The sequence below is a fragment of the Typopeltis vanoorti genome, chromosome 8 (genome assembly GCF_054136105.1).
Source record: "Typopeltis vanoorti isolate ZY-2024b chromosome 8, IOZ_Tvanoo_1.0, whole genome shotgun sequence".
NCBI lineage: Eukaryota > Metazoa > Arthropoda > Arachnida > Uropygi > Thelyphonidae > Typopeltis > Typopeltis vanoorti.
Window position 1 is genome coordinate 20,840,076 of NC_143556.1, and position 27,441 is coordinate 20,867,516.

The 27,441-nt window shown below is 36.6% G+C and overlaps 2 protein-coding genes across 2 annotated transcripts in view; both read right to left on the bottom strand.

Annotated features, from left to right (window-relative positions):
• LOC150103805 (sarcosine dehydrogenase, mitochondrial-like) overlaps positions 1 to 27,441 on the bottom strand; it is a 383,814-nt gene that overhangs the window by 350,598 nt on the left and 5,775 nt on the right. The window contains exon 2 of the mRNA XM_090397147.1: positions 17,358 to 17,497. The gene's annotated coding sequence lies outside the window, so the exon portion shown is untranslated. The remainder of the gene's footprint in view (positions 1 to 17,357; positions 17,498 to 27,441) is intronic.
• LOC150103806 (uncharacterized) lies at positions 751 to 1,179 on the bottom strand. The gene has a single exon (XM_090397074.1). The coding sequence runs from the start codon at positions 1,177 to 1,179 to the stop codon at positions 751 to 753; it is 429 nt and encodes a 142-aa protein (XP_090253200.1).

Here is a 27,441-nt window from a genome sequence, read left to right on the forward strand (position 1 = left end):
TCTGTTATTACTGAACCCAAATATTTGAACTGCTGGACTCGTTCAAAGATTTCTTCATCTACTGTGAAACTTTGGCTGTTTCCCAACTTTTGTTTATCCCTGGCAACAATTAAGTATTTTGTTTTAGTTTTGTTTGTTTGTAGTCCCATTTTCCTTACTTCCTCTCTCATTTGTCTATAACCTTCTCTAAGGCCTCTCTCAGTCCTTGCAATACAGTCCACATCATCCGCAAAAGCCAAAAGCTGTAGACTTCTATTCATAATAGTTCCACCTCTGTTTATAATTACATTTCATATTACCCTTTCAAGGCATAGGTTGAAAAGCATTGTTGATAGTTGATCTCCTTGTTGTAATCCTTTGGTAATCCTAAACTCAGGTGTGAGTTCGCCCTGTATTTGCACTCTACCCATGGTATTTCTGAGTGTCATTTTAACTAATCTTATCAGTTTAGGTGGAATTTGGAATTCCTTCATGACTTTAAATAGCTTATCTCTATTGATGTTATCATAGGCTGGTTTAAAGTCCACAAACAAATGGTGCAGATTGATATTGAACTCATAGCATTTCTCCATTATTGTTCGCATCTGGTCTGTTGTTGATCTATCATACCTAAAGCCACATTGGTAGTCACCCAGTGTTTTTTCTATAAAGGGTTCCAATCTAGTTGCCAGTACTCTTGCAAATATTTTGTAAATTACTGCTAACAGTGATATTCCTCTATAATTTTGGCACAGAGACTTGTCATTTTTCTTAATGTATAGGAACGATAATAGCAGTGTCCCATTCAGTAGGCATAGATTCAGTTTCCCATACCTCTGACAAACACTTATGTATTTTGATTAACAGTGATTGCCCACCATATTTTAATAGCTCAAGTGGTATTCCATCTTTACCAGGTGCTTTATTATTTTTCATTCTCTTTAGGGCTAATTCCACCTCATTTAATTCTGGTGCTTCCTCTGTCTCAGCTTTTCCTATACTTGCCAGGGGTTCATTAAACTCGTCTTCTTCTAGAACGTTATTTTCCAAGCTTGTTTTGTCCTGAAGGAGATCTTCAAAATATTCTGCCCACCTTTTCAAAATGTCCTCCTTTCCACTGAGCAAGTTTCCCTCATGGTCTCTGCAGAAAGTTGTTCTGGGTTGAAATCCGCCTTTAATTTCCTTTATCTTATTATACATTTTCTTAATTTGTCCTGTATTCTTCAAAATTCTCAATTTCATTTAGCCTTGCCTTTTCCCATTCACGTTTCTTTCTTCTACGCATCTTTTTGGCTTGTTTTCATTTTTCTCTATATTCATTCTCATTTGTTCGAGTTTTTCGTCCAAACATCTTTAGACGAGCTGTATTTCTGTCTTCAACACATTTTCTACATTCCGAATCATACCATTCATTTCTTTTATCATTATTTCTGAATCCCAGGACTTCTTCAGCCACTTTAGTAATTTTATTCTTGATCCCTTCCCATTTTTTATCTATTGTCATATTATTTATATGTTCATCCTCATTTTCTTCATTTATTTCTTCTCTCAATCTTTCAATATATTTTTGTCTGATTTTTCCATCTTTTAATTTTTGGACATCATATCTTGGTGTTCTCTTTCCTCTACCTACTTTATTAATTTTTATTCTTTGTTTATATTTAATTCTTAACAAGTAATGATCTGTATCACAATCCGCTCCTCTAAAACTTCTTACATCAATGATATCTGTCGCATGTCGCCTATCGATCAGCACATGATCGATCTGATTTTCCGTTATTCCAACTGCCGATCTCCATGTAACTTTATGTACTTTTTTATGTGGAAAACAGGTTGTACATATGATCATATTTTTGCTACTTGCAAAATCAATTAGTCTCATGCCAATTTCATTACTTTCTTCATGTGCACTATCTCTTCCAGTTGTTGGTTGGAAGGTCTCTTCCTTTCCTATTTTGGCATTCATGTCTCCTAGAACCATTTTTACATCATGTTTTGGTACCTGATCATGTATCTTCTCCAATAATTCAGAGAACTTTATCTTGTCTTCTTCACAAGAGTCCTCAGTTGGTGCGTGTGCACATATAAGTGAAATATTGAATATCTTAAACTTTATTCTCAGTACACAAAGTTGTTCATTTACTGGTCTAAAATCAAGAACCAAGTGTTTCCATTTTTTATTAACCAAAAATGCGGTGCCAAAGGCTTTTTGATCTTCTCCACTGTAAAAAATAGTATGTGTTCTGGTATCAAATATGCCACTTCCTTTCCATCTCACCTCCTGCAATGCTGTTATCTGCACTCTATATCTCTGTAGTTCCTCACACACTCTCTTCAATGTTCCTGGTCTGTTCAGGCTCAAGACATTCCAGCTTCCAAACCAATATTCATAATCCTTTTTCTGTTGTCCCGCAAAGTCCGTCTGGCTAATTTTCCTTTTAACTTTCTTAACAAATGAGTTTTTACAGGACAGGGTTGTTAACCCTGCGCCCAACCTTACAAGAAGGAACCCGGCTATACCCCCGGGTACTGGGTACCCATTTTAGTCACCTTTTACGACATGCATGGGCTACATTGGGATTATTCTTTAACCCTGGTCACCAAACGGGGTTTTAAGATATGTAGCAAAGTAGAATAAAGAATGTTCATGGCAAGATGGTGTTAATGGATGAAAATGGTAGAATGGTAACTGCTGCAGAAGACATTGTTGAGGTATTCAGTGATCAATTTATAAGGGTGTTTCATCCTACACCCAAATCCTAGCAACACACAAGTTTCATGCTTCCACCTGAACAATAACCAGGCTAACAAAGAACTCATGGTCTACTTCAACCACAAACTGCTACACTACAACAGATTCCCAAAATATCTGGGCGTCACTCTAGATAGAACACTATCTTTTAAACTACATCTCATTAACACAGCATCCAAGCTAAAAACAAGAAACAATATATTGCAAAAGCTATGTGGAACTTGGGGTGCCTCAGTAACAATGCTTCGCTGCACTGCTCTTGGCCTTGTTTACTCTACAGCTGAATACTGCTCACCTGTATGGCTGAACAGCACCCATGTGTATTTGGTTGATGCCCAGCTTAACACCACTATGCGCCTTATTTCTGGAACTGTAAAATCAACCCCAACCTACTGGCTCCCAGTGCTAAGCAACATCCTGCCTCCACACATCCACAGATACAACTTACTTCTACATGAATACAGCAAAATCATGGAAATCCAAAATCTTCCAATCCATGAAGACATTCCACCTCTAGAAATAAACAGGCTAAAGTCAAGGCACCCTCCAATCTTAACAGCAAAAAATCTTGCAGAGACAAGTATCTCAACATGGAGGAGAAGTGAAAAGAGTCCTGGTGTAATACTTCAACAGGGATCTTCCATGAATTAGTGGACCCAACACAGATATCTTCAGGTTTTGACCTACCTCGGAACACTTGGTCTGCCTTTAACCGAATCTGCACCAACCATGGCAGATGTGCAGACCACCTTTACAAATGGGGCATGATTGCCTCACCCAGGTGAGATTGTGGATCACCCCCGCCAGACAATTAATCATATTGCAGCAGAATGTGTCCAACGTGCATACAGTGGAAACCTGTCAGACTTCATCCATGCTACACCAAGTGCAGTCGACTTGACAATCAACCTAGACATTCAGTTGTAGCCTATTCTTGATTCTTGAGTGTCTCTTTTATGACTGTATTATGTCTTATTATTGTACATGTCTATTATTATGTCCATATGTATTAAGGATTAATGTAATGTAACTTTTCATGTGTGAGCCATACGTTAAATAAATAATCCTGATTAGGGTGGAATCATGAGGAACGTAAGTGTAGAGGACATAAGAGAAGATGGCTTAATTGAGTGAGCAGGAGGTATTTGAAGAAATAAATAATTTTGATATTAATAAGACAATAGGATTTGATGATATATCACCATGCATCTTAAGGGAATGTTTCAAGGAATTCACAGTAGCATTGGCATGCCTGTTTAATAAAAAGAGTCTTATACAGCACAGGTTCCAAGGGAGTGGAAGGAGGGCAAAATTATTCTACTGCATAAAGGTGGTGATAAGCCTGTAACTTCACATTATAAGCCAGTCTGTATATCTGGAGTTGTGGTGAAAGTACTGGAGAGATTGATGAGAAGTAGGATACAGAAATGGGTTAATAACAGCAGAATTCTCTGTGGTTATCAGCATGGATTTGTTAAAGGGAGATCATGTTTTACTAACTTATATACTATCAAGGTGACAAATACCTTGAACAGGGTAGAAGCACATACAGTGGTGTACTTGGATTTTGCAAAAGCTTTTGATAGACAACCCCACGACAAGCTGTTAAATCAATTGAAACAGTTGGGACTTGGGACTGGATAATAACTTCTGAGTTGAATCAGTGATTGCCTGTCAGATAGGTATCAGAAAGTTGTATATGGGATGCGGTATCCCGAAAGAGGAAGGTCACTAGTGGTGTACCACAGTGATTAGTTATGGGATTGTTCATTTTGTATGTTAATGATATTGGGATGAATTTAACCAGTGATATGCAGCTGTTTGCATATGATGCAAAATTGGGGAGAGTAATGCAGAGTCAAGTGGATGCTATAGCCTTACAGGAAGACTTGAATAGGTTGCATAAATGGGCAGGTAAGTGGAACTATCAATTCAATGTTGCAAAGTGTAAGGTTTTTAGATTTGATAAGCAACGATGGGATGCAAAGTATGCACCTGATGGGGAAAGTTTAAAGGAAATAGAGGAGATTAGAGATCTAGGAGTGACGGTGAACAAGGAACTAAAATTCAGGGGCCACACTGCACAAGGTGTGAAGACGTCACATCGGATAATGACAATGATGATGAAGAGGACCCCAACATGCAGAAACAGAGTAGGCATGATGTCATTGTATAAGGCCTTCATCAGGCCTCATAAGGATTACTGTGCACAGATTTGGTCACTGGGTTTTCATGCTGACAAGGATATGTCGAAAAGGGTCCAGAGAAGATTCACATAGGTGGTCAGTGGTCTTTGGAACACGAGATGAATTGAGAGAATGTAAGTTGCAAAGCCTTGTGAATAGGAGGAGGAGGGGGGGGATATGATTGAAACATATAAGCTAGTCAGGAGTTATCAGGTTGACATGGAAGGGATTTTTCATACAATACGAGAGGTGGGGGTAGAACAAGAGGTCATTGCTGGAAACTGTATAAGGATGGTGTGAGCAGACGAGTGAAGTGGAGGTTCTTTGCATGGAAAGTGGTTGGTGAGTGGAATGCACTGTCTGAGTGTGTTGTGAATGTAGACATATTGAATCAGTTAAAGGCATGGTTGGATGAACATTGTGTGCAATTGAGTGTATCTCCCCACGATGAGTCTCTGACCCCAGGGAGGTCAGATGTTAATAATTTATAATAATAATTATTATTATTATAAGTACAGTAATTATTTCAATGTGTGTGTTTTTGTTTCCATAAATTCTTCATTTTTTGAAAGAGTGCCCTGCTCCTTTTAGGATAATGAATAAGTGTTAGAGGATAACAGATGGGGTGCTTAAGAGTCAAAGCTGTATAACTGAGAGGAGAACTCCACATAGCCTTTAAACAAATGCGAAGAGCCAACAGGGCTTCTGACCTAATGTCCAATCCTTACCTTCTCGTGTTGGGTATCTACTTGGATACTGAACAAACGAGGATGGGCTGGTAATTTGGGATTTAGCCGACCAAATTGTATTCTTATTGGTTAAACCAAAATAAAAAATGATGGTACGACATGACAAAATTTCATGCTGGGTGGGGCGTCGCCCGGTTAAACAAGGCCCCTGTTGTTTTCGCCAGGGAACCAGGGTGAACAGTCAAAAGTCAGCTACTGGAACAAATCTGAAAGCACACCCAAACTCTATATCACCAGAGTTAAAGATCGGTACTATCAACATAAGAAGCCTGAATGGCAAAGAAATTGAGCTAGCTGAGGAATTAGATAAGTACCAGATCAACATAATAGGGGTGACTGAAACAAAAAAAACAAAAACTGGTGAGATCTTTCTGAGCAATAAATACAAAATATTATATTCAGGCAATGACAATCAAGGAAAAGAAGGAGTAGCCATAGTACTCAACACAAAATACGAGGCTAATCTTCTTGAATGGCGGTCAGTCTCAAGTAGAGTAATGTGGGCAAATATGAGAATAGGAAACTGGACAATGAGACTTATTTGTGCTTATGGTCCCACAGAAGGTTCTACTAAGGTAGAAGTGGAGGAATATTTTGATGCTTTAGAAAAAGCAACTGACACAATGAAAAAGGAAAAGTTGGTCCTTGTTGGGGATCTAAATAGCTGAGTAAGAAATGATTGTGAGACATACAAAAATATTTTGGGAAAATTTGGAAAAAAAGAGCAAAGCTAATAATAATGGCAAATATCTGTTGGATTTCTGCTCGGGACATGGACTGGTTATTACTAGCGTCATGTTCCAACATGAAAATGTTCACAAATTCACATGGAGGGAAGAGGCAAGGAATAAGAAAAGTCTCATTGACTATGTTATTGTTGATAGTGATGTTTTCTCCCTGGTGCAGGACACCAGAGTGTACAGAGGATTTGAAATTGGAAGTGATCACTATTTAGTCTTGAGCAGGATAAAATTGAATTTCATATTGAAAAGAATAGCACGCAAGAAAGTTTTAAAGCGAATAAAAGTTAAGCAGCTCTCAGATGTGAACTGTAGACTAAAATACACAAAGATTATTGAAAAAAAATAAAAGAATTTGAGAACAGGAATCAAACCTTAGAGATTCAGTGGCAAACTCAGAAGAAAACAATGATTGATTTTTTACCACTGAGCGCAGTGGTAAAAAACACTGACCAGGCATGCAGTCAGGAATATATATCCATACTTGAAGTAGAAAAAGACATCAAAGGCTTGAAATGTGGAAAGGCAGCAGGAGTAGATGATATTTGTCCAGAAATGCTGAAGTATGGTGGTATAAGAGTCTTACAGTGGCTGCACTGCATAGTTCAGAAAGCCTGCATAGAGGGACGAATTCCCGATGATTGGAGTAGAGTTCTCATAGTACCCATATATAAAAAGGGAAATAAAACTGAACGTGAGAATTACAGAGGTATTTCCCTACTGTGTGTTCCTGGCAAAATCTATGCAAGTATACTTGAGAAACGGTTGAGAAGAATTGTGGAAGAAAAGCTTGGTGAAGAACAAGCTGGATTCAGGCCAAACAGAGGCTGTCAGGATCAGATCTTCACTTTACGACAAATAGTCGAGAAAGCATGGGAATATAACAAAGATCTGTATTTAAGTTTTGTTGATTTGGAAAAGGCATATGACAAGGTGCCAAGAGAGAAGCTATTCAATACGTTACAGTTACATGGTGTCAGTGGGACATTATATCAAGCAATACTTAGTCTTTATTTGAGTTGTAAGTCAGCAGTTAGAATTGAAGGAAGTACAGGAAGATGGTTTAATGTTAAATCTGGTGTGAGACAAGGATGTACATTATCCCCTCTGTTATTCATTATCTATATGGTTCACATTATGAAGGAAAGTGGTATTAAACAGGATATCAAAATTGGAGATGTTAATGTGAGCTCATTGCTTTATGCGGATGATGTTATACTTCTAAATAAATCAGCTACAAATCTGCAAGATTCTCTGACTAAATTGAATAACTGTTGTAATAGATATGGTATGAAGGTCAGCAATAAAAAGACAAACACAATGAAAATAGGCAGAATCATTGAAAATGTCAACTGTGTTGTGAATGGAGAACCTGTGGAACAAGTAAAACATTTCAGCTACTTAGGCATGATTTTTACTGAAGATGGCAAATTAAACATAGAAATAGACAACAGAATCAGCAAAGCTGGTATGGTGGGAAGTCAATTGAATAAATTCATATGGAATGAGAGAGAAATTAGTCGGAACACTAAATTAGCTGTATACAAGACAGTGTTCAAACCAGTTTTAACTTATGGATCTGAGAGCTGGGTCAGAAGTAAAACATTTGACCAAAGACTAGAGACCGCAGGTATGAGAGTCCTGAGAAAGATTATAGGTGTGAACAGACGGCATCAATGGCAATATTATATTAAAAACGAGGATATTAGGAAAGAACTTGACATTGTCAGTATCCAGGAATGCTTTAGCAGAACTAATCTCAGGTGGTATTGTTACTTAAACAGAATGGGCAAAGAAAGATTAGCAAAACAAATGTTCTCTGCCAGGTTTGCAGCAAAATGACCCAGAGGAAGATATAGGTGGATTGATATGGTACATAGTGCCTTAGATGATAGAAATATAAGATCTGATAATGTTGGAGTCTTGACAAGTAACAGACTGAGTTGGAGGAAAATTGTAGATAGGAAGTTAGTAGTGATGTAATTTTTTTCATGTAGTACTATCATATCCTGTACACCCCTTGAGGGTACATGGCAGGAATTTGATGATGTAATGGGAGATGCATCAAAGCACTAAGCCTAAATAAATAAAAGTTATAAAGAGAGAAAGAAAGAAAACAAGTGTCGGAAAGTGATTATTATTATTATTATTATTGCATCTTCCAGGGATGGTCTCTGGTTTTTGCCCTTGAACCTGCAACTCTTTTTATAATCCCCTCTGGATTAATCTGATAAAATCCCCTCACTAACTTAAATGTTTCTATCATATCACCTCTTTTCGTCCTTTCCAGCAAATTCTGGAATTCACATTTCTTCCTCTCCTCATAGCCAGGATTCCAAAGTCCTGATATTGTGTTAGTGACTCGTCTCTGGACCCTCTCCAATGTTTCCACATCGCACTGCAAACCAGGTGACCAAATTTGAGCATAATAGTCCAAGTGTGGTCTGACCAGTGCTTTATACAGTGACACAACTACTTCCTTATCTCTACATGATAGAGTACTTCTTATCATATCAGGACTAAAATACCAGCCTTAGCAACTCTTGCAATTTGCCTTCTAAACTTCGGTGTACTGAAGTTTAGAGGCCATATCTCTAATCTCATATCTCTATTCTCTAACATCTCTGCACTCCAAAATGAAACACCTTTACCTTATTAATATTAAAACTACAATGCCATTCCTTTGTGCAAGTCAAACATCTATTCAAATCTTCTTGAAGGGAATTAACATCAGTAGCACTATTTATAATTCTCCTCAACTTTGCATCATCAGCAAACGACTGAAGATCCCCAGTGAGTCTGCATGCTATATCATTTAGAAACAAGTTAAACAGCAGGGGTCCAAGAACAGAACCCTGAGGCATACCCTTGTTTTTTTTTGAGACACTGCTCCATCATACACAACTTGCTGATATTCAGATAGCCAATCTACGATCCACCTGACTAATATACTATCTATTCCCATCCTCTGCAGCTTTTACACCACTTATCATGTAGTAATGTAGTTTACAGTTTTTGACAGAATACAGAATGAAAGATTGTTGCATAAATTGGAGAATATGGGTTTTGATTATAAAATATTAGCATGGTTAAGAGGATGGCTGACTGACAGATATCAAAAAAGTAGTATACAGGGGATGGAAGTCTACAAGATTTAAGGTAACTAGTGGTGTAGCACAAGGACCAGTCCTTGGTCTACTGTTATTCAATCTGAATTAAAATAGACAGTACATTAATAATATTGGTAAGGATTTGACAGGAAAAATTCAGCTATTTGCTGATGATGCAAAGATAGCTAGGGTAATCAGGAATGCTGTTGATATACAGTACTTGCAGAATAATTTGAATAGGCTGGCGTTGTTTGCATGGGCTGAATTTCTATCTAATGGATATAAGCATTCCTTCATCAAAAGAGCTTTGAGTAGTTTTAATATGTCTTCCTCTTCTCACTTCTCCTAAGGACAAGCTTCCACATCTTAATTATCCAGGTGTTTACCAGATTCCTTGCTCTTGTGGATTATCTTATTTCGGACAAACAGGAAGCTCTGCCTCTATTCGGCTAGAAGAACACCAGTCTTATATTCAATACTTGAACGTGAACAGTCTAGACTTGCAGAACATGCCATCTTCACTAGACATAGAGTTCACTGGAAAAAGACAAGAGTCCTTCACAAAAGTCGGTTCCTCATGGAACGGCTTTATAAAGAAACATGTAAAACTTTACTTCACTTGCCTAACTCAAACAGATCTGATAGTTTACGTCTATCCCCTTTATGGGAGATAGTACTTTATAATTCCACTAATCTTTCCTAACTTTTTATTGTATATATAATATTATTATTATTATTTATTTTATTTATTTATTTTTTTTTGTTGGGAAATTTATTGACCTTTTTAGTTATCTTAACACTAGCTACTTAGGTGGCGCTTTTTGGAATTGTCAGTTATTGTTTAATTTGAGCTTAAAATGTACTGAAGATGCCTGTGACACATAGGCGAAAATTATACTATTAAATAATCTTTTTACGTGAGTTTTTCCATTATTAATTTTGTATTTATATGGATGCTCACGGTTTGCTATTATTAAAACTTAGATATCCAATGTAGTATTATATTGGTGGGATTATGCTAGAAGAACTTGATCAGGCTGGAGATCTTAGTGTTAGTAGATAGCAAGTTGAAGTTCAGGGGTCATGTAGCAAAGATTGCAAATACAGTTGACCCTTGAACAACATGGGGATTAGAGGTACCGCCTCCCTGTGTTGTTTGAAAATCTGCATATAACTTCTGACTCCCAAAAATTTAACTACTAATAACCTACTATTGACCGGAGGTCTTGCCGATAACATAAACAGTCGATAAACACATATATTGTATGATATATAAATATATGTATATATATACTATATTCTTACAATAAAGTAAACTAGAGAAAAGAAAATGTTATTAAAGAAAATTAACAAAGTGAAAATACATTTAGAGTACTGTACTTTATTTCTAGATACTGTAACTTTATGTCATCTGTTTACAAGATGAATCATATGTCTGTACTTACATCAACATTGTTTTATATGATACAAAACATTATAGATGTTATATGTATTACTAACACTAGACATCAAAAATGAAAAGATTAATACCACTTTCCTTCATAATGTGATCCATATAGATAATGAATAACAGAGGGATAATGTACATCCTTGTCTCACACCAGATTTAACATTAAACCATCTTCCTGTACTTCCTTCAATTCTAACTGCTGACTTACAACTCAAATAAAGACTAAGTATTGCTTGATATAATGCCCCATTGACACCATATAACTGTAGCGTATTGAATAGCTTCTCTCTTGGCACCTTGTCATATGCCTTTTCCAAATCGACAAAACTTAAATACAGATCTCTGTTATATTCCCATGCTTTCTCGACTATTTGTCGTAAAGTGAAGATCTGATTCTGACAGCCTCTATTTGGCCTGAATCCAACATGTTCTTCACCCAGATTTTCTTCCACAATTCTTCTCAACCGTTTCTCAAGTATACGTGCATAGATCTTGCCAGGAACACTCAGTAGGGAAATACTTCTGTAATTCTCACATTCAGTTTTATTTCTCTTTTTATATATGGGTACTATTGAGAGCTCTACTCCAATCATCGGGAATTCGTCCCTCTATCCAGGCTTTCTGAACTATGCAGTGCAGCCACTGTAAGACTCTTATACCACCATAGTTCAGCATTTCTGGTCAAATATCATCTACTCCTGCTGCCTTTCCACATTTCAGGCTTTTGATGGCTTTTTCAACTTCAAGTATGGATATGTATTCCTGACTCCATGCCTGGTCAGTGTTTTTTACCACTGTGCTGTCATCACTGCTTGTTTCATTTAGCAGTTTTTCAAAGGAATTACTCTATACTTCAAGGATAGCTTTTCCTCCAGTTTTCATGTCACCTTTATCATTTCTAACTCCTTAGAAAGAGTGCTGTAAAACTCCTTTTACAGCACTCTTTCCTCCATTCCTAAGCTTCTTCAACAACCTCCAGAATATTTTGCCACCTTCTTGATATTTATTTTCTATATTCTTGCCAAAGTCCTCCCATGACTTTTGTTTAGCTAGTTTTACACAGTGTTTAGCATTCTTGCATTTGTCTCTGTATTCTCTAAGAGCACAAGCTGACTTCTTTGACAGGAACTTTTGATATGTTTCTTCTTTTCCTTCACTGCCTCTTTAACTTCCTGTGTCCACCAGGGAGTTCTGATTTTTTTATCCTTGCAGACAACCTCACCACATGCCTCTCTGGTAGAATCAATCAATGTTTTCTTCAGAGTTTGCCAATGAATCTCCAAGTTTTGATTCCTGTTCTCAAACTCTTTCATTTTTTCTTCAATAATCTTTGTGTATTTTAGTCTACAGTTCACATCTGAGAGCTGCTCAACTTTTATTCGCTTTAAAACTTTCTTACATGTTATTCTTTTCAATATGAAATTCAATTTTATCCTACTCAAGACTAAATAGTGATCACTTCCAATTTCAAATCCTCTGTACACTCTGGTGTCCTGAACCAGGGAGAAAACATCACTATCAACAATAACATAGTCAATGAGACTTTTCTTATTCCTTGCCTCTTCCCTCCATGTGAATTTGTGCACATTTTTATGTTGGAACATGGCATTAGTAATAACCAGTCCATGTCCTGAACAGAAATCCAACAGATATTTGCCATTATTATTAGCTTTGCTCTTTTCTCCAAATTTTCCCAAAATATTTTTGTATGTCTCACAATCATTTCCTACTCTGCTATTTAGATCTCTAACAAGGACCAACTTTTCTTTTTTCATTGTGTCAGTTGCTTTTTCTGAAGCCTCAAAAAATTCCTCCACTTCTACCTTAGTAGAACCTTCTGTGGGGACCATAGGCACAAATAAGTCTCATTGTCCAGTTCCCCATTCTTATATTTGCCCACATTACTCTACTTGAGACTGACTGCCATTCAAGAAGATTAGCCTCGTATTTTGTGTTGAATACTATGGCTACTCCTTCTTTTCCTTGATTGTCATTGCCTGAATATAATATTTTGTATTTATTGCTCAGAAAGATCTCACCAGTTTTTGTCTTTTTTGATTCAGTCACCCCTATTATGTCGATCTGGTACTTATCTAATTCCTCAGCTAGCTCAATTTCTTTGCCATTCAGGCTTCTTATGTTGATAGTACCGATCTTTAACTCTGGTGATGTTGAGTTGGGGTTTGTTTTCAGATTTGTTCCAGTAGCTGACTTTTCGCTGTTTGCCCTGGTTCCTTGGCAAAAACAACGGGGGCTTTGTTTAACCGGGCGATGCCCCAGCCGGCATGAAATTTTGTCATGTCGTACCCTCATTTTTTATTTTGGTTTAACCAATAAGAATACAATTTGGTCGGCTAAATCCCAAATTGGCAGCCCATCCTCGTTCATTCAGTATTCAGTACCCAACAGGATGCACCACGAGAAGGTGAGGATTGGACATTAGGTCAGAAGCCCTGGTCGGTTCTCTGCATTCCTTTAAAGGCTATGTGGATGTCTCCTCTCAGTTATTCAGCTTTGACCCTTAAGCACCACATATCATTGGCTCTTTACCCAAAAAACTAGGGCATTACTGAAGTGTTATAAAACTAATATATGAAGAATAAAAAATAAGAGAAATTTTGGACATACCTTTTTGGATGTTGTTTTCTGTCTCCTTATTCCGGCAATGTGCCTTCATATGCTGTTAAAGGAAGAAGACACTTCTCCCACGAGTCCCAAAGATGGCGGTTGTCGAAATGGCTCACACCCCATAACTCCCACCCCTGACTGTTTTCTCTTAAATCCCTCCTCTTCCCCAAAAAATAATGCCTCTCTACAGATCCTTCTCTCACCCCCCCCAACGCACTCTACCCATCTTAATAATAATAATATTCATACATATATTAAAAAAAATGGGTTTATTCAAATAATTCCCCCACATTACTTTACCCCACCCAAAAAAAAACCTAAAAAAAAACCCCCTTCCTTTAACAGCATATGAAGGCACATCGTCGGAATAAGGAGACAGAAAACAACATCCAAAAAGGTATGTCCAAAATTTCTCCTATTTTTTTATTCTTCATATATTAGTTTTATAACGCTTCAGTAATGCCCTAGTTTTTTGGGTAAAGAGCCAATGACATTGTAAAAAAGGGGCACTCCTAAACGAAAGTAGGCTATATTAGCCATTAAAATAACAGAAGAAGATAAATATTATGAAATAGCAAACATGAAAAATGGCAACCAATAGAAAAATCAACAAAACAGAATGGGAGATGAAAGATTAGCAAAACAAGAGCTTTTTTATCAGGATGGCAGGAAACACAAAGAGGAAGACCAAGATCTAGGAGGATTGATACAATAAGAAGTGCATTAGAATAGCCTGAAATATAACTTCTGACAATATTGGAGTTTTGACAGATAACAGATTAATTTGGAGGAAAAAAGTTGATAAGAAGTTAGTAATGATGTGAAGTTTTCATGCAGTGCTACTATAATATCCTGTATATCCCCCTGAGGTTGCATATGAGAAATTGATAAATATGAAGAAAAAATGATCTTACTGTTCATTCAAAGAAACGGGAACCAATGCATTGAAAATTATATGCATTGATTGACCAATGAATTGATCAACTTCAATGACTGTTATGAGCGTTTTTGTACAATACTTAAAAATATCTGTAAATAAAAGCAAAATCTTTTCTTATGGGTTTTCTGTGTGTGATATTCTTCAGAAATTTCTTATATCATCATCAAATTCCAGATATGTTCCCTTTGGGGAGGAGGGGTAAAGGATAATTATGATAGTACTACATGAAAAAGTTACATCATTATTAACTTCCAATCAACGCTTTTCTTACAAATTATTCCGTTATCTATCAAGATTCCAATATTATCAGATCTTATATTTCTGTCCTTTAAGGTGCTTTTTACCATATCAATCCACCTATATCTTGGTCTTCCTCTGGGTCTTTTCCCTGCTAACCTGGCAAAGAATACTTGTTTTGCTAATCTTTGCTCTCCAATATTTATCATTCTATGCAAAATGCTTGCATAAAGCTGGGTAATTTCTCCACAAAGCAAGAGCTGTTCATAAACTGCAAGCTGCCCATTGTGGTCTGAACACATGGCCGATCTTCAAAATTTCGATAGCAAGGTCTTTTGCAATCGTATTTAATTCTTGTTGATTTTTTGGTGATTGATGACAAAAAGCATACAATTTATCCATAAATATTTCAAAAAGATTTATTTCTTTAATGTTTTTTATCGAATCGTCTAATGCTAAGTGTAAATGATGAGCACAATGCCAAATCACAACGTTGGGAAATTTTAGTAGAAGTTTGATTGCAACACCTGATTTGTTTCCTAACATTACACTAGCTCAATAAGAACAAAATGCAATGAAATGATATTTTATATAGTTATCAGAAAATCCAACATAAATTTAAAGTAGCATGTATACATTCCATGGTGGTATTTTCTAGTTCTACAAGATTATTAAACAAGGGGCTCACAAATTTGAGAAAAATTTAACAAAGGGCTCGTGCGAGCCCCTTATAGCTCACCACTGCTACTAACACATTCCTGATTTCCTGAAACTCTTGATTGGGAGGAGGTGGAAAGGATCCAGAGACGAGTGACCAAGATGATAGCAGGTCTATGGAATGAACCTTATGAGAACAGGTTGAAGATTTGTGGGTTGCAGAAATTGGTTGATAGGTGGAAAAGGGGAGATATGATTGAGACATTCAAATTGCTGAAGGGTTTCTATAGGATTAATTCAGAGGATATTTTTGAGATCAGGACTGGTGGTAGGAGAACCAGGGGACATCTATGGAAGCTGGGCAAGAGTGTGGTTAGCAAGGGTGTTAGAGCTGGGTTCTTTACTTTTAGAGTGGTAAATGAGTGGAATAAGCTGCCAGAGTCTGTTGTGGGTGCTATGACAGTGAGTGAGTTCAAGGCAAGGTATGATAGATACTGTGAGAATGTCAAATAGTTGTGTGGACATGATGTTTAGGGCCTCCCTCGATGAGTCTAAGGACTCCCTGGAGTTGCCCATAATAATAATACTTCAATTAAAATTGGTTTGAACTGTCTTGTATACAGCTAATTTAGTGTCTTGACTAATTTTTTTCTTATTCCATATAAATTTATTCTGCTGACTTCCTACCATACTAGCTTTACTAATTCTGTTGTCTATTTCCATATTTAATTTACCATCTTCACTAAATGTTCTACTTATTCTATAATTTCACCATTCAGGATACAGTTAATGTTTTCAATGTTTCTGCCTATTGTCTTTGTCTTTTTATTGCTGATTTTTACACCAAATTTCTTACAACAGTTATTCAACTTAGTCAGGGAATCTTGCAGACTTGTGCTGGATTTATTCAGAAGTATAACATCATCTGCATAAAGTAAAGAGCTAAGATTAATATCATGAATTTTGATATCAGATTTAATACCACTTTCCTTCATAACGTAATCCATAAAGATAATGAATAACAGTGGAGAATGTGCACCCTTGCCACACACACCTCATTTTACCTCAAATCATCTTCCTATACCTCCTTCAAGTCTTACTGCAGACTTCCAGTTTAAATAGAGACTATGCATTACTTGATATAATATCCCATTTTACACCATATAACTGTAGCATTTTGAAGAGCTTTTCTGTGGGCACCTTGTCATATGCCTCCAGATCAACTAAACTTAAATACAAATCCTTGATATATTCCCAAGATTTCTCAACTATTTGTCTTAAACTGAAAATCTGATCCTGAAAACCTCTATTTGCTCTGAATCCAGCTTGTTTCTTCACCAAGCTTCCTTTCCACAATTTTGTTTCTCAAGTATAATTGCATAAATCTTATCAGGAACATTCAGTAGTAAAATGCCTCTGTAATTCTCACATTCAGTATTATTTCCCTTTTTATAGATGGGTACTATGAGAGCTCTTATAGATATTGATATTTCATGTAATTTTGGAGAAGGAAAATAGTTGCTGAGAGTTCTTCACTCAACTATAATACACAAATTAGTAAAAAAGCATTTAAGTTATAAGAGTGGCTAAAAGAAAATTGAATTGCCAGATTTTTATTTTTTTAATTTTTTTTTACATGATGATAAATAACAAACAAAATAATGACAATCTAAAACTTGGTATGAGCCACTCTAGTAATTCCAATAAAATGTAATCCCTTTTCTTTCTTATGTTTATCTTTTCTGAATTTCATTATCAGCATTTCTCCAAAATTTATAGCAAATTCCCTGAAGGCATTTCTGTGATTTAATTTTTTGAATGAAGTTTGCATTTATAAAACAAACTGTGTGACATAAAATAGTGCTGGCAAATAATTAATTATTTTTTTAAATTTCAATTACTTCTAAGCAATAATTGACTACTACATACCTATTTGCAAGATGGAATACTCTTGAAATCTACAAATGTTTTAGCAGCATACTGTGAATGACATCAGCAACAAAGATAAGTAGGTTAGGTAAGACCTTGAAACTTTATCAGCCTTCAGATGGTTTACAATGGCCAATGACCTAGACAGCAATATGAAAAGGGGAGAAATAAATACACTTATCTAAGAAATGGGCATTTTGGTTTTCACTTTATAAGCATTTCTTATTTTAATTTTAGCAATTTTAAAATACTGTTGGCATCAAAAATCCAGATTTTTAAAATTAAAAATCTGGATTTTTGAAAAATGTCAAACCTCTGTTTTATAAGTCCAAAGTCATTTTTTCATAAACATTTTGTGTGTAGTATGGTAGTATGTGTGTGTGTGGGGGGGTATTTTTTCTTTTAATTTTTTTACAAATTTCAAAACTGTGTATGAAGGGCACTGATGTAAGCGACTGAGCGACCAGTTGTAGAAGGTTGGTGTTGAGTAGTCAGTGCAGTGCCATGTTTTGTTTTGTTTTTATACTGATTCCATGCACAAGAGAGTCAAAGGACTTATAAACATATCAGTGCTACGTGTGGGATGCAGATGAGGACTGAGATAACAGTTTACTGATTTCTTTTTTTGAAGAGCTGCAGATTGTACTTGTTTAGGAATACTTCATGAGGAAAACTGTTCAAGAGAACAGAAGTGGATGAAATAAAAAAAGTAAGAGGAGAAGCAGGGTCAGTGTGTTTGCAGTTGTACAGTGAAGGAATGCTGGGCAATGGCTATTCTTGTGTTAACAGGTGCAACAGGTGTGGAAGAATGATGGTTGCCAGTTCAGTGGAGCAATGAACAATGAAGTACCTGTAGAATACACACAGTGCTGAAATACTGCATTTGTGAGAGAGGTTGAAGTGAATCTGTAATAGAGGGATCATCTATGAGCTGAACTGCTTGCCTCTGGACAGCATCAAGAATTTTTTGGCGCACCACCCCAACATGTGAGCAGTATTCTAAGCATTGAAGATCTGGAGTTTGCAAATAGTTAAGACTTGACTGGATGTAAAACAGCACCTTGAATGTTGAAACCTTAATAAAAATCGAAACCAGTCTGGGTAGTGGCCCTTCCCATTATGCATAGCATTATATACATATCTGAAAGGATATGTGCTTTGCATTATGGGATATATACTAAGGATACATAAATACCGATGTGAAATCATTAGCCTCTATATACAAGTAGTTCAATTGTGAAGGTACTTCATACACAAAACATTGTTTTGCTTATTTGGATAAAGGATTAAAACCAAGAGTATAATTTCTTGGCAGCACCTTGAATGAAAGAGAATGTCTAGTTTTTTGGATGCTGAGAAGACTACTGATGTCATGTGCTTATGTCAAGAGACAGCAGAGGTAAATGTTAGTCCAAGCAGAAATAGATCAGATCTTGTCTGGTGATTTGTGTATTACCGAGGGTAAGGATAGGTGAACTGAGATCTCTTTTGCAAGAGAAAAGGCAAGGCAGTGTATCGGTAGCATTGAACATGACCAGATTGTCCTTATCCTATTGAAAGCTGGTATGCAGGTTACTGTTTAACATACTGGTTGTAGATTAATCTTGAAGCTTTGGATGCCAAAATACTGCAAGGTTTGTCAAATGAGTAGGATGAATGGAAGGTACTATCATCTGTAAAACTGTGGATAGGATTAGTGATGATTGAGAGTAGGTCATTGATGTATAGGAGAAAGAGAGTAGGTGATAACATAAAGAAAGCTAGCTACCCAATTAAGAGTGGCAGGGAGACTAAAGGATGACATTTTGTTTAGCAGGCCTCAATGCTAGACATGGGAAAAAGTTCTGGACATGTCAAGAGCGACAGCATAAGTTTCTCTAAACCTTTCCATTAGGCATGTCCAGTAGTGGATGATGTAAGCTAAGAGGTCAACTATGGATCTTGAATGATGAAATCCATACTGTTGGTTGCTGATTAATTGGCAGGCTTCAAGGATAGTGAAGAAGTTAGCTATTGATGACTTTTTCCATTATTGTGGAGAGGACTGAGGTGATGCCAATTGGTTGATAGTTTGATGGTAGATTTCTATCTCCCTTTCTTTGGGAGAGGTTGGATATGCGACTGCTTTCAGTCATTAGGATATGTACCTGCTATGTATAATAGATTTTAGAGATGATATAGGATGAGTGTTCGCTCTGAAGCAGCCTGTTAGAAAACAATTGGAAAGAAGTCATCAGAACTAGAAGACTTTTTAGTATCCAAGTTATTTAATAATTTTCTAATGTCCTTTTTGTCAAAAACTACAAGAGGCATATGGCACTCATATTTTGGTATGGTAGGAAATGGTCAAAGCTGTATAACTGAGAGAAGCCCTCTAAATAGCCTTTAAAGGAATGCAGAGAACCGACTAGGGCTTCTGACCAATCCTCACCTTCTCGTGGTGCATCCTGTTAGGTATCTACCTAACAGGGTGCACCTACTGAACAAATGAGGATGGGCTGGCAATTTGGGATTTAGCCAGCTAAATTGAATTCAGGACTGAGGTAACTCATGGTAAAGGTGGACCAAGCTCTCATCACTCCTTGTCTTAGTATCTCCCATAATGCAAAGCACATCTCCTTGCAGACATGTATAATGCTGTGCATTAAGGGAAGTGTCACTACCCAGACTGGCTCCCTCTGACGAGACCTTTATTGAGATCTTGTCAGTGGGAGCCAGACCCAGAGGCGGTGATACTAAGGTGGAAGCATTGGAGAAATCATATTTTCCTATACAAGTTGCCAAAGGTGTCTCACCTTATTATTAAATTACTCTGGATTTAGAGAAAGATGTTGGAAGTTTTTTTAACTTGGTTAGACTATAATAAATTTAGTTTAATCCAAGTGTAAGCAAACAAATTTGTGCCTGAAGTATCTTCAGGACTGAGGCAACTCATAGTAAAGGTGGACCAAGCTCTCATCACTTGTCTTGGTATCTCCCATAATGCAAAGCACATCTCCTTGTGGACACGTATAATGCTATGCATTAAGGGAAGAGCCACTACTCAGACCGGTTTCGACCTTTATTCAGGTCTCATCAGGGGAGCCAGACCCAGAGATGGTGATACTAAGGTGGAAGTAATGGAGAGCTTGGATATTAATGTGGACTGGATGCTAAGGTGGAAGTAAATAATGGACGAGAACTTGATAAAGGTCAAACCGGTCTGGGTAGCAGCCCTTCCCTTAATGCACAGCATTATACATGTCTGCAAGGAGATGTGCTTTGCATTATGGGAGATACTAAGACAAGGAGTGATGAGAGCTTGGTCCACCTTTGCTCAGAGGTGCCTGGTGTTGCACCACCTTATCTCAGTCCTGAAGATATTTTCAGGCGTAAACTTTGTTTGCTTACACTTGGATAAAGGATTAAACTAAATTTATAATGAATTCTTACTGGCTTAAACCACAATGTAAAATGATGGCACAACATGACAGAATTTCATGCCAGCTGGGGTGTAGTCCAGTTAAACAAGAATTCCATTGTTTTAGCCAGGAACCAGGGCAAACAGTGAAAAGTCAGCTACTGGACAAATCCTGAAACACATCACAACACAACATCACCAGTCAAGATCGGTACTATCAACATAAGTAGCCTAATTGACAAAGAAATGAAACTAGCAGAAGAATGGGATAAGTACCAGATCGACATAATAGGAGTGACTGAAACAAAAAAAGACAAAAGTTGATGAAATCTTTCTAAGCAATAAATACAAAATGTTATATTCTGGCAATAACAAAAAGGAGTAGCTATAGTAACCAACATTAAATACGAGGCTAATCTTCTTGAATGGCATGCAATATCAAGTGGACTGATGTGGACAAATATCAGAATGGGGAACTGGACGATAAGACTTATTTGTATGTATGGTCCCACAGAAGGTTCTACTAAGGTAGAAGTGGAGGAGTTTTTTTGAGGCTTTAGGGGAAAGCAACTGACACAATGAAAAAGGAAAAGTTAATCATTGTTGGAGATCTAAATAGCAGAGTAGGAAATGATTGTTAGAAAGACAGAATTATTTTAGGAAAACTTGGAGAAATGAGGAAAGCTATTAATAATGGCAAATATCTGTTGGATTTCTGCTCAGGACATGGACTGCTTATTAATAACACCATGTTCCAACATAAAAATTTGCACAAATTCACATGGAGAGAAGAGGCAAGGAATAAGAAAAGTCTCACTGACAATGCTATTGTTGGTAGTGATGTTTTCTCACTGGTACAGGACATTGGTGTACTGAGGACTTGAAATTGGAAGTGATCACCATTTAATCTTTAGCAGGATAAAATGGAATTTCATACTGAAAATAAGAAAAGGTAAGAAAGTTTTAAAGCAAATAAAAGTTGAGCAACTATCAGATGTCAACCATAGACTAAAATATACAAACGTTACTCAAGAAAAAATTAAAGAGTTTGAGAACAGGAACCAAACCTTGGAGATTCAGTGGCAAGCCCAAAAGAAAACATTAATTGATTCAGCCAGAGAGGCATGTTGTGAAGTTGTCTGCAAGGATAGAAAAATTAGAACTCCCTGGTGGACACAGGAAGTTAAAGAGGCAGTGAAGGAAAATAAGAAAGCATATTGAAAGTTCCTGGTGAATAAGTCAGCTTGGGCTCTTAGAGAATACAGAGACAAATGTAAGAAAGCTAAACCTGTGTAAAACCAGCTAAACAAAAAGGCCTGGGAAGACTTTGGTAATAACATAGAAAATAAATAACAGGAAGGTGGCAAAATATTCTGGACGCTGTTGAAGAAGCTGAGAAATGGAGGAAAGAAAGCTGTAAAAGGAATTAGAGAGGATAAAGGTGACAGGAAAACAGACTATCCCCTCACTAACTAGAGAAAAAGATATCCTTTAAATATATAGTAATTACTTCAAAAAAACTGCTAAATAAAACAAGCAGTGATAGCACAGCGGTAAAAAACACTCATAGGCATGCAATCAGGAATACATATCTATACTTGAAGTTGAAAAAGCCATCAAAAGCCTGAAATGTGGAAAGGCAGCTGGAGTAGATGATATTCGACCAGAAATGCTGAAGTATGGAGGCATTAGTGTCTTACAATGGCTGCACTGCATAGATCAGAAGGCCTGGATAGAGGGATGAATTCCAGATGATTGGAGTAGAATACTAATAGTACCCATATATAAAAAGGGAAATAAAACTGAATGTGAGAATTACAGAGGTGTTTCCCTATTGAGTGTTCCTGGTAAGATTTATGAAAGTATAATTATTATTATTATTACACCCTCCATGGAGTCAGCAGACTCATTGTGGGAGGTTCATTCAACACACAACATATTTATCTTATAGAATCTTAAAATCTTTAACGCTCGTTGCATTAACAACACATTCTAGTAATGCATTCCATTCACTGACAATTCTCCATGTAAAAAAAAATCTACTCCTCACACCCTTCTTCACTACACTTTTACATAACTTCCAGGAATGAACTCTGGTTCTTCCTCCTCTCACCTTCTACTCTTTTTATAATCCCCTCTGGATTAATCTGATAAAATCCCCTCACTAACTTAAATGTTTCTATCATATCACCTCTTTTCCTCCTTTCCAGCAAACTCTGCAATCCACATTTCTTCCTCTCCTCATAGCCAGGATTCCAAAGTCCTGATATTGTCTTAGTCACTCATCTCTCGAATGTTTCCACATCGCACTGCAAACCAGGTGACCAAATTTGAGCATAATAGTCCAAGTGTGGTCTGACCAGTGCTTTATACAGTGGCACAATCACTTCTTTATCCTTACATGTTAGAGTACTTCTTATGATAGCAGCACTATGATGTGCAGTCTTTGCAACACCAGCAATATGCCCTCTAAACTTCAGTCTACTGTCCACCATCACTCCCAAATCTCTAATCTCATTCACTTCCTGCAGTACAGCACCAGGTCCAAGAGTATCACTATATATGATTCTCCCTTATCTAACACACTTGTTACCTCCTCATAAAATGGAAGTAAATTGCCAAGTAGAAGCTACCATTTACAAATCCATGCTGACCATCATAAAAAATGCTATGTCCATCAACCCAATCCTGTATTCTATTCCTTTCCAAACTATCCAACACCTTAACTACAAATGCAGTTATACAGACAGTCTATCATTGGAGACTTGTTCTAGAGCTACACTTGTGGAGTGGTACTATTTTGCCTTCTTTCCACTCTTTAGGAATCATGTCCACTGCAAGACTTTCATGAAATTACCAGGTCAAGGGCATAGCCAACTGTGGTGCACATTCCTTAAGAATAAGTAGTGATATATCATCCATTCCCACCGCCTTGCCTCTATTTCTAGTTCTCTTCTCCATGTTATCCTGGGTCTGCCTCTTTTCTTCTTGCTTTGGGTATTCCATTCTGGTGCAATTTTTGCTATTTCTTTATCTGGGTTCCTGATTGTGTGACCTATTCAGTTCCATTTTCTTTTAGTGATTTCATTTCTGATGCTGGTTTGACCTGTTCTCTCCCAAAGTTCTATGTTTGTTATTTTATTTGGCCAGTATATTCCTCAAGCATTTGTTTATGTAGACCTGTATTTTATTTATGTTTTCCTTTGTTAGTGACCATGTCTCAGCTCCATATAGTAAAACTGGTTTAACATTAGTGTTGAAGAGCCTAATTTTGGTTTTTAATTTTATTTCTTTGGACCCTCAAATTTTCTTCATCATATTGAATGCAATCTGTGCTTTCTGGATTCTATTTTGTATGTCCTGTTTGGTTCCTCCTTGTGTGCTGATCACCGACCCAGGTAGATAAAGTTATCCACCTGTTCCAGTGTTTTCTCTAGTATTTCAAAGACTAATTCTTGTTTGGAGTTTATCTTCATTACTTAGGTCTTGTTATGATTTATTTTCAGGTTTATCTTCATTACTTTGGTCTTGTTATGATTTATTTTCAGGTTTATCTTCATTACTTTGGTCTTGTTATGATTTATTTTCAATCGACATTTATTTGCTTCCTGGTTTAAATTATCTATTTTCTTTTGGAGGGGTTTGATGTTTTTGTGCCAAAAGGCATATATCGTCTGCAAAATCCAGGTCACTGATTTTATTTGACCATCCTCATTGAATGCCAATTCTTTCTTCAGATGTTTTCCTCATCACCCAGTCAACGACAATCAGAAAGATGGTCGGGGAGAGTATACATCCTTGTCTTACTCTTGTGTTTGTTGCAAATGGTTCTGATAGTTTGCCATTATTTATTATTTGGATTTTTCATGAGTTTTCTTTGTTATATTTATGATTTTCTGAGGAATTCCATAGTTCTTCATTAACTTCCATATAGTCTTTCTGTCTATGCTATCAAATGCACATTCGAAGTCGATGAATCCCAAAATATAGGCTACTCTGCCACTCTATTGACTGTTCAACAATTATTCTTAATGTTATTATCTGATCAATACAAGATCTGTTTGGCCTGAACCCAGCCTGTTCTTTCCTCAGTTTAGTTTCAATTTCTTGTTTCATTCTTTCTAGCAAAATTCTAGTAAATATTTTACTTATAACATTTAGAAGTGAAATCCCTCTCCAATTTTTACAAAGTGTTATATCTCACTTTTTTTGTCAGTTTAACCAGGAATCCTATATTCCAGTCTTCTGGCCATTCCTCCTTTTCCCATATTTGATTATATAGCAGGTGTAGCATTTCAACAGTAGTGTTTATATCTGCTTTAAGTAGTTCAGCCTGTATATTGTCACTCCCAGCTGCTTTATTATTTTCTTTACTGCATGAGTTATTTCTAGTTTAGTTATAGTTCCTGTATTTATTTTAAGTATTTCTTCTTCTGGTGTTTCTTGTTCTAGGTTTTCTATTTCTCCATTTAAAATTTCTTGGAAATGTTCTACCCATCTTTTTTCTATATTGCTTCATTTGTGAGTAACTTTCCTTGTTTATTTTTTACAGGCCCTTCTCTTTTAAAACTCTGCCCAGCTAGCTTGCTTGTTATCTCAAACAACCTCTTTTAGTCAAATTTACTTGCTGCTTCTTCAGCCTCTTTACACATTTCCTCCAGGAAAACTCTTTTATCTTTCCTTGCACTTATTTTTTACCTGTCTGTTTTTAAGCCTGTATCTTTCATTTATCCTATTTCTTTTGTTTTCTTCTGTACTTGGCAGAAATGTATTCCATAAAGCTTCCCTTTCTTCACATAATTTGATTGTTTCTTCAGAGATCCATTGTTTGTGATTCCTACTCTGCCTTCCCAGAACTTCTTCGGTGGTACTATTAAATATATTCTTTATTTTTTCCCAGTTCTCTTCAATGTCTATTTTCTTATGTTGTTCTACAAGGCTTCCACATTTATTCCTTAATGTTACTTTATATTTGTCTTTTGTATCCTTGTTTTTCAGTTTGGATATATTGTATTTAATTCTTTGGTTCTTGCCTTTAAATATTTTTCTTAGTTTCATTTTTATTTTTGCAATCAATAATAAGTGGTCTGTAAAGGCATCTGCACCTCGCCAAACTCTTACATCCATCAAAGAGGTTCTCCAAGGTCTGCTTATTAAAATATGGTCTATTTGGGTTTTGGATTTCTTATCAGATGATACCCAAGTCTGTTTATGGATGTCTTTATGTTTAAATAAGGTTCTTCCTATGATCATATCACTGAAAGTGCAAAAGTCTTTTATGATTTCCCCATTTTCATTACAGTTTCCTAAACCTTCTTTTCCCATTATTCATTCATATCCTACGTTATTTCCTACTTTTGCATTCATGTCACCTATAATTAAAAGCATATCTTTACTTTTGACTTCATCTACTTCTTTTTGCAGCATGTTATAGAAGTCTTCTTTCTCTTCTGTTTTTGCATTGTTTGTTGGTCCATATATGTTTATTATAGTCACATTTCTGTATTTAGTTTTAAATCTAGCTTTGATGATTCTTTCAGAAACTGGTTTCCATTCAATTAGTGCTCTTCTAGCATCTGTTGTTAGCATAAAAGCAACACCTTTGCTATGTGTGTCATCTTCATTCTGGTTTCCAGAATATAAAATGCATTTGTTTGTTTGTTAGCTGAATTTCTCCACTACCATTCCATCTTGTCGCATTTAGACCTAGTATTTCTATTTTGTATCTTTCCATTTCTCTGGTTATAAGTTAGCTTTTCCACTTTCGTACAAAGTCCTAATATTCCAGCATCCAATTTTAGTTAAACGTTTTGGGCTAAAGAGGTTTTTCTCTTGGAGTTTTCTGCCTGTCAGCTTCCCCAATGGAGCTTTCACTGGCTTGCTTCTTTTCCCTGGTACTTCTCCCTCTTGGTTTTGTGTCAGTTTTCCAACAATGGTTGAGGTTTCTGTAGCAATATGTTCTTTCCATATTATGGTTGCTAGCCACAAGTACAACCCTCCTCCTTTCTTATCCAGGCTTGGGACTGGCAATGGCAGAGTTCTTGCTTGCCATATAGTAGAAAAATTCCCTTGATTTAACCTTGCCCTGACAGCCAATCTCCTCTCATACTGCACCTTTTCTTTCTTTACGATGCTCATCACCTTTCTAGCCTGCATTTTATATTCTTCATACATCGGATCACCACCAGCTGTCCTGTACCTCCTCCATAAATTTTATATTCCAGCACAGCTTGCTTGATTTCACTGTTCATCCATTTCACTCCTACTCTATTTACTCTTAACCCATGGTATACAGTTATACATTTATTTTGTCAGATACTCCATGCATTGTAATATCTTTTCCGTTCAGCTCATCTACCCAATGTACTGATGCTAGCTGACTACAGAGCTTCCTATAATCACCTGCTTTATACTTCCACATGTATTCATTTTTGGCAGCAACCTTTTCTTGTTTCATCACTTCTCAAACAAGTACCTCATGATTGTGTTGCATTTGTGTAGGTCAGTGGAAGTGGAATATGCCACCCCCAGTTCAAACCACCCAAAGAAAGTGTCATAAGTTCAGTTCTAGTAGCTGATTAGAGAAACATTTGAGGCGGATAACAAAGATGGTTTTGGGACTGTCCAATGTTAGTTATGAGGATTGGCTGAGGGAATGTGGACTGCAGAGCTTGTTAGATTGAA

Excerpts from the sequence above, each read along its gene's own strand:
- LOC150103806 (XM_090397074.1), bottom strand. The coding sequence starts at position 1,179 with ATGTATAATAAGATAAAGGAAATTAAAGGCGGATTTCAACCCAGAACA.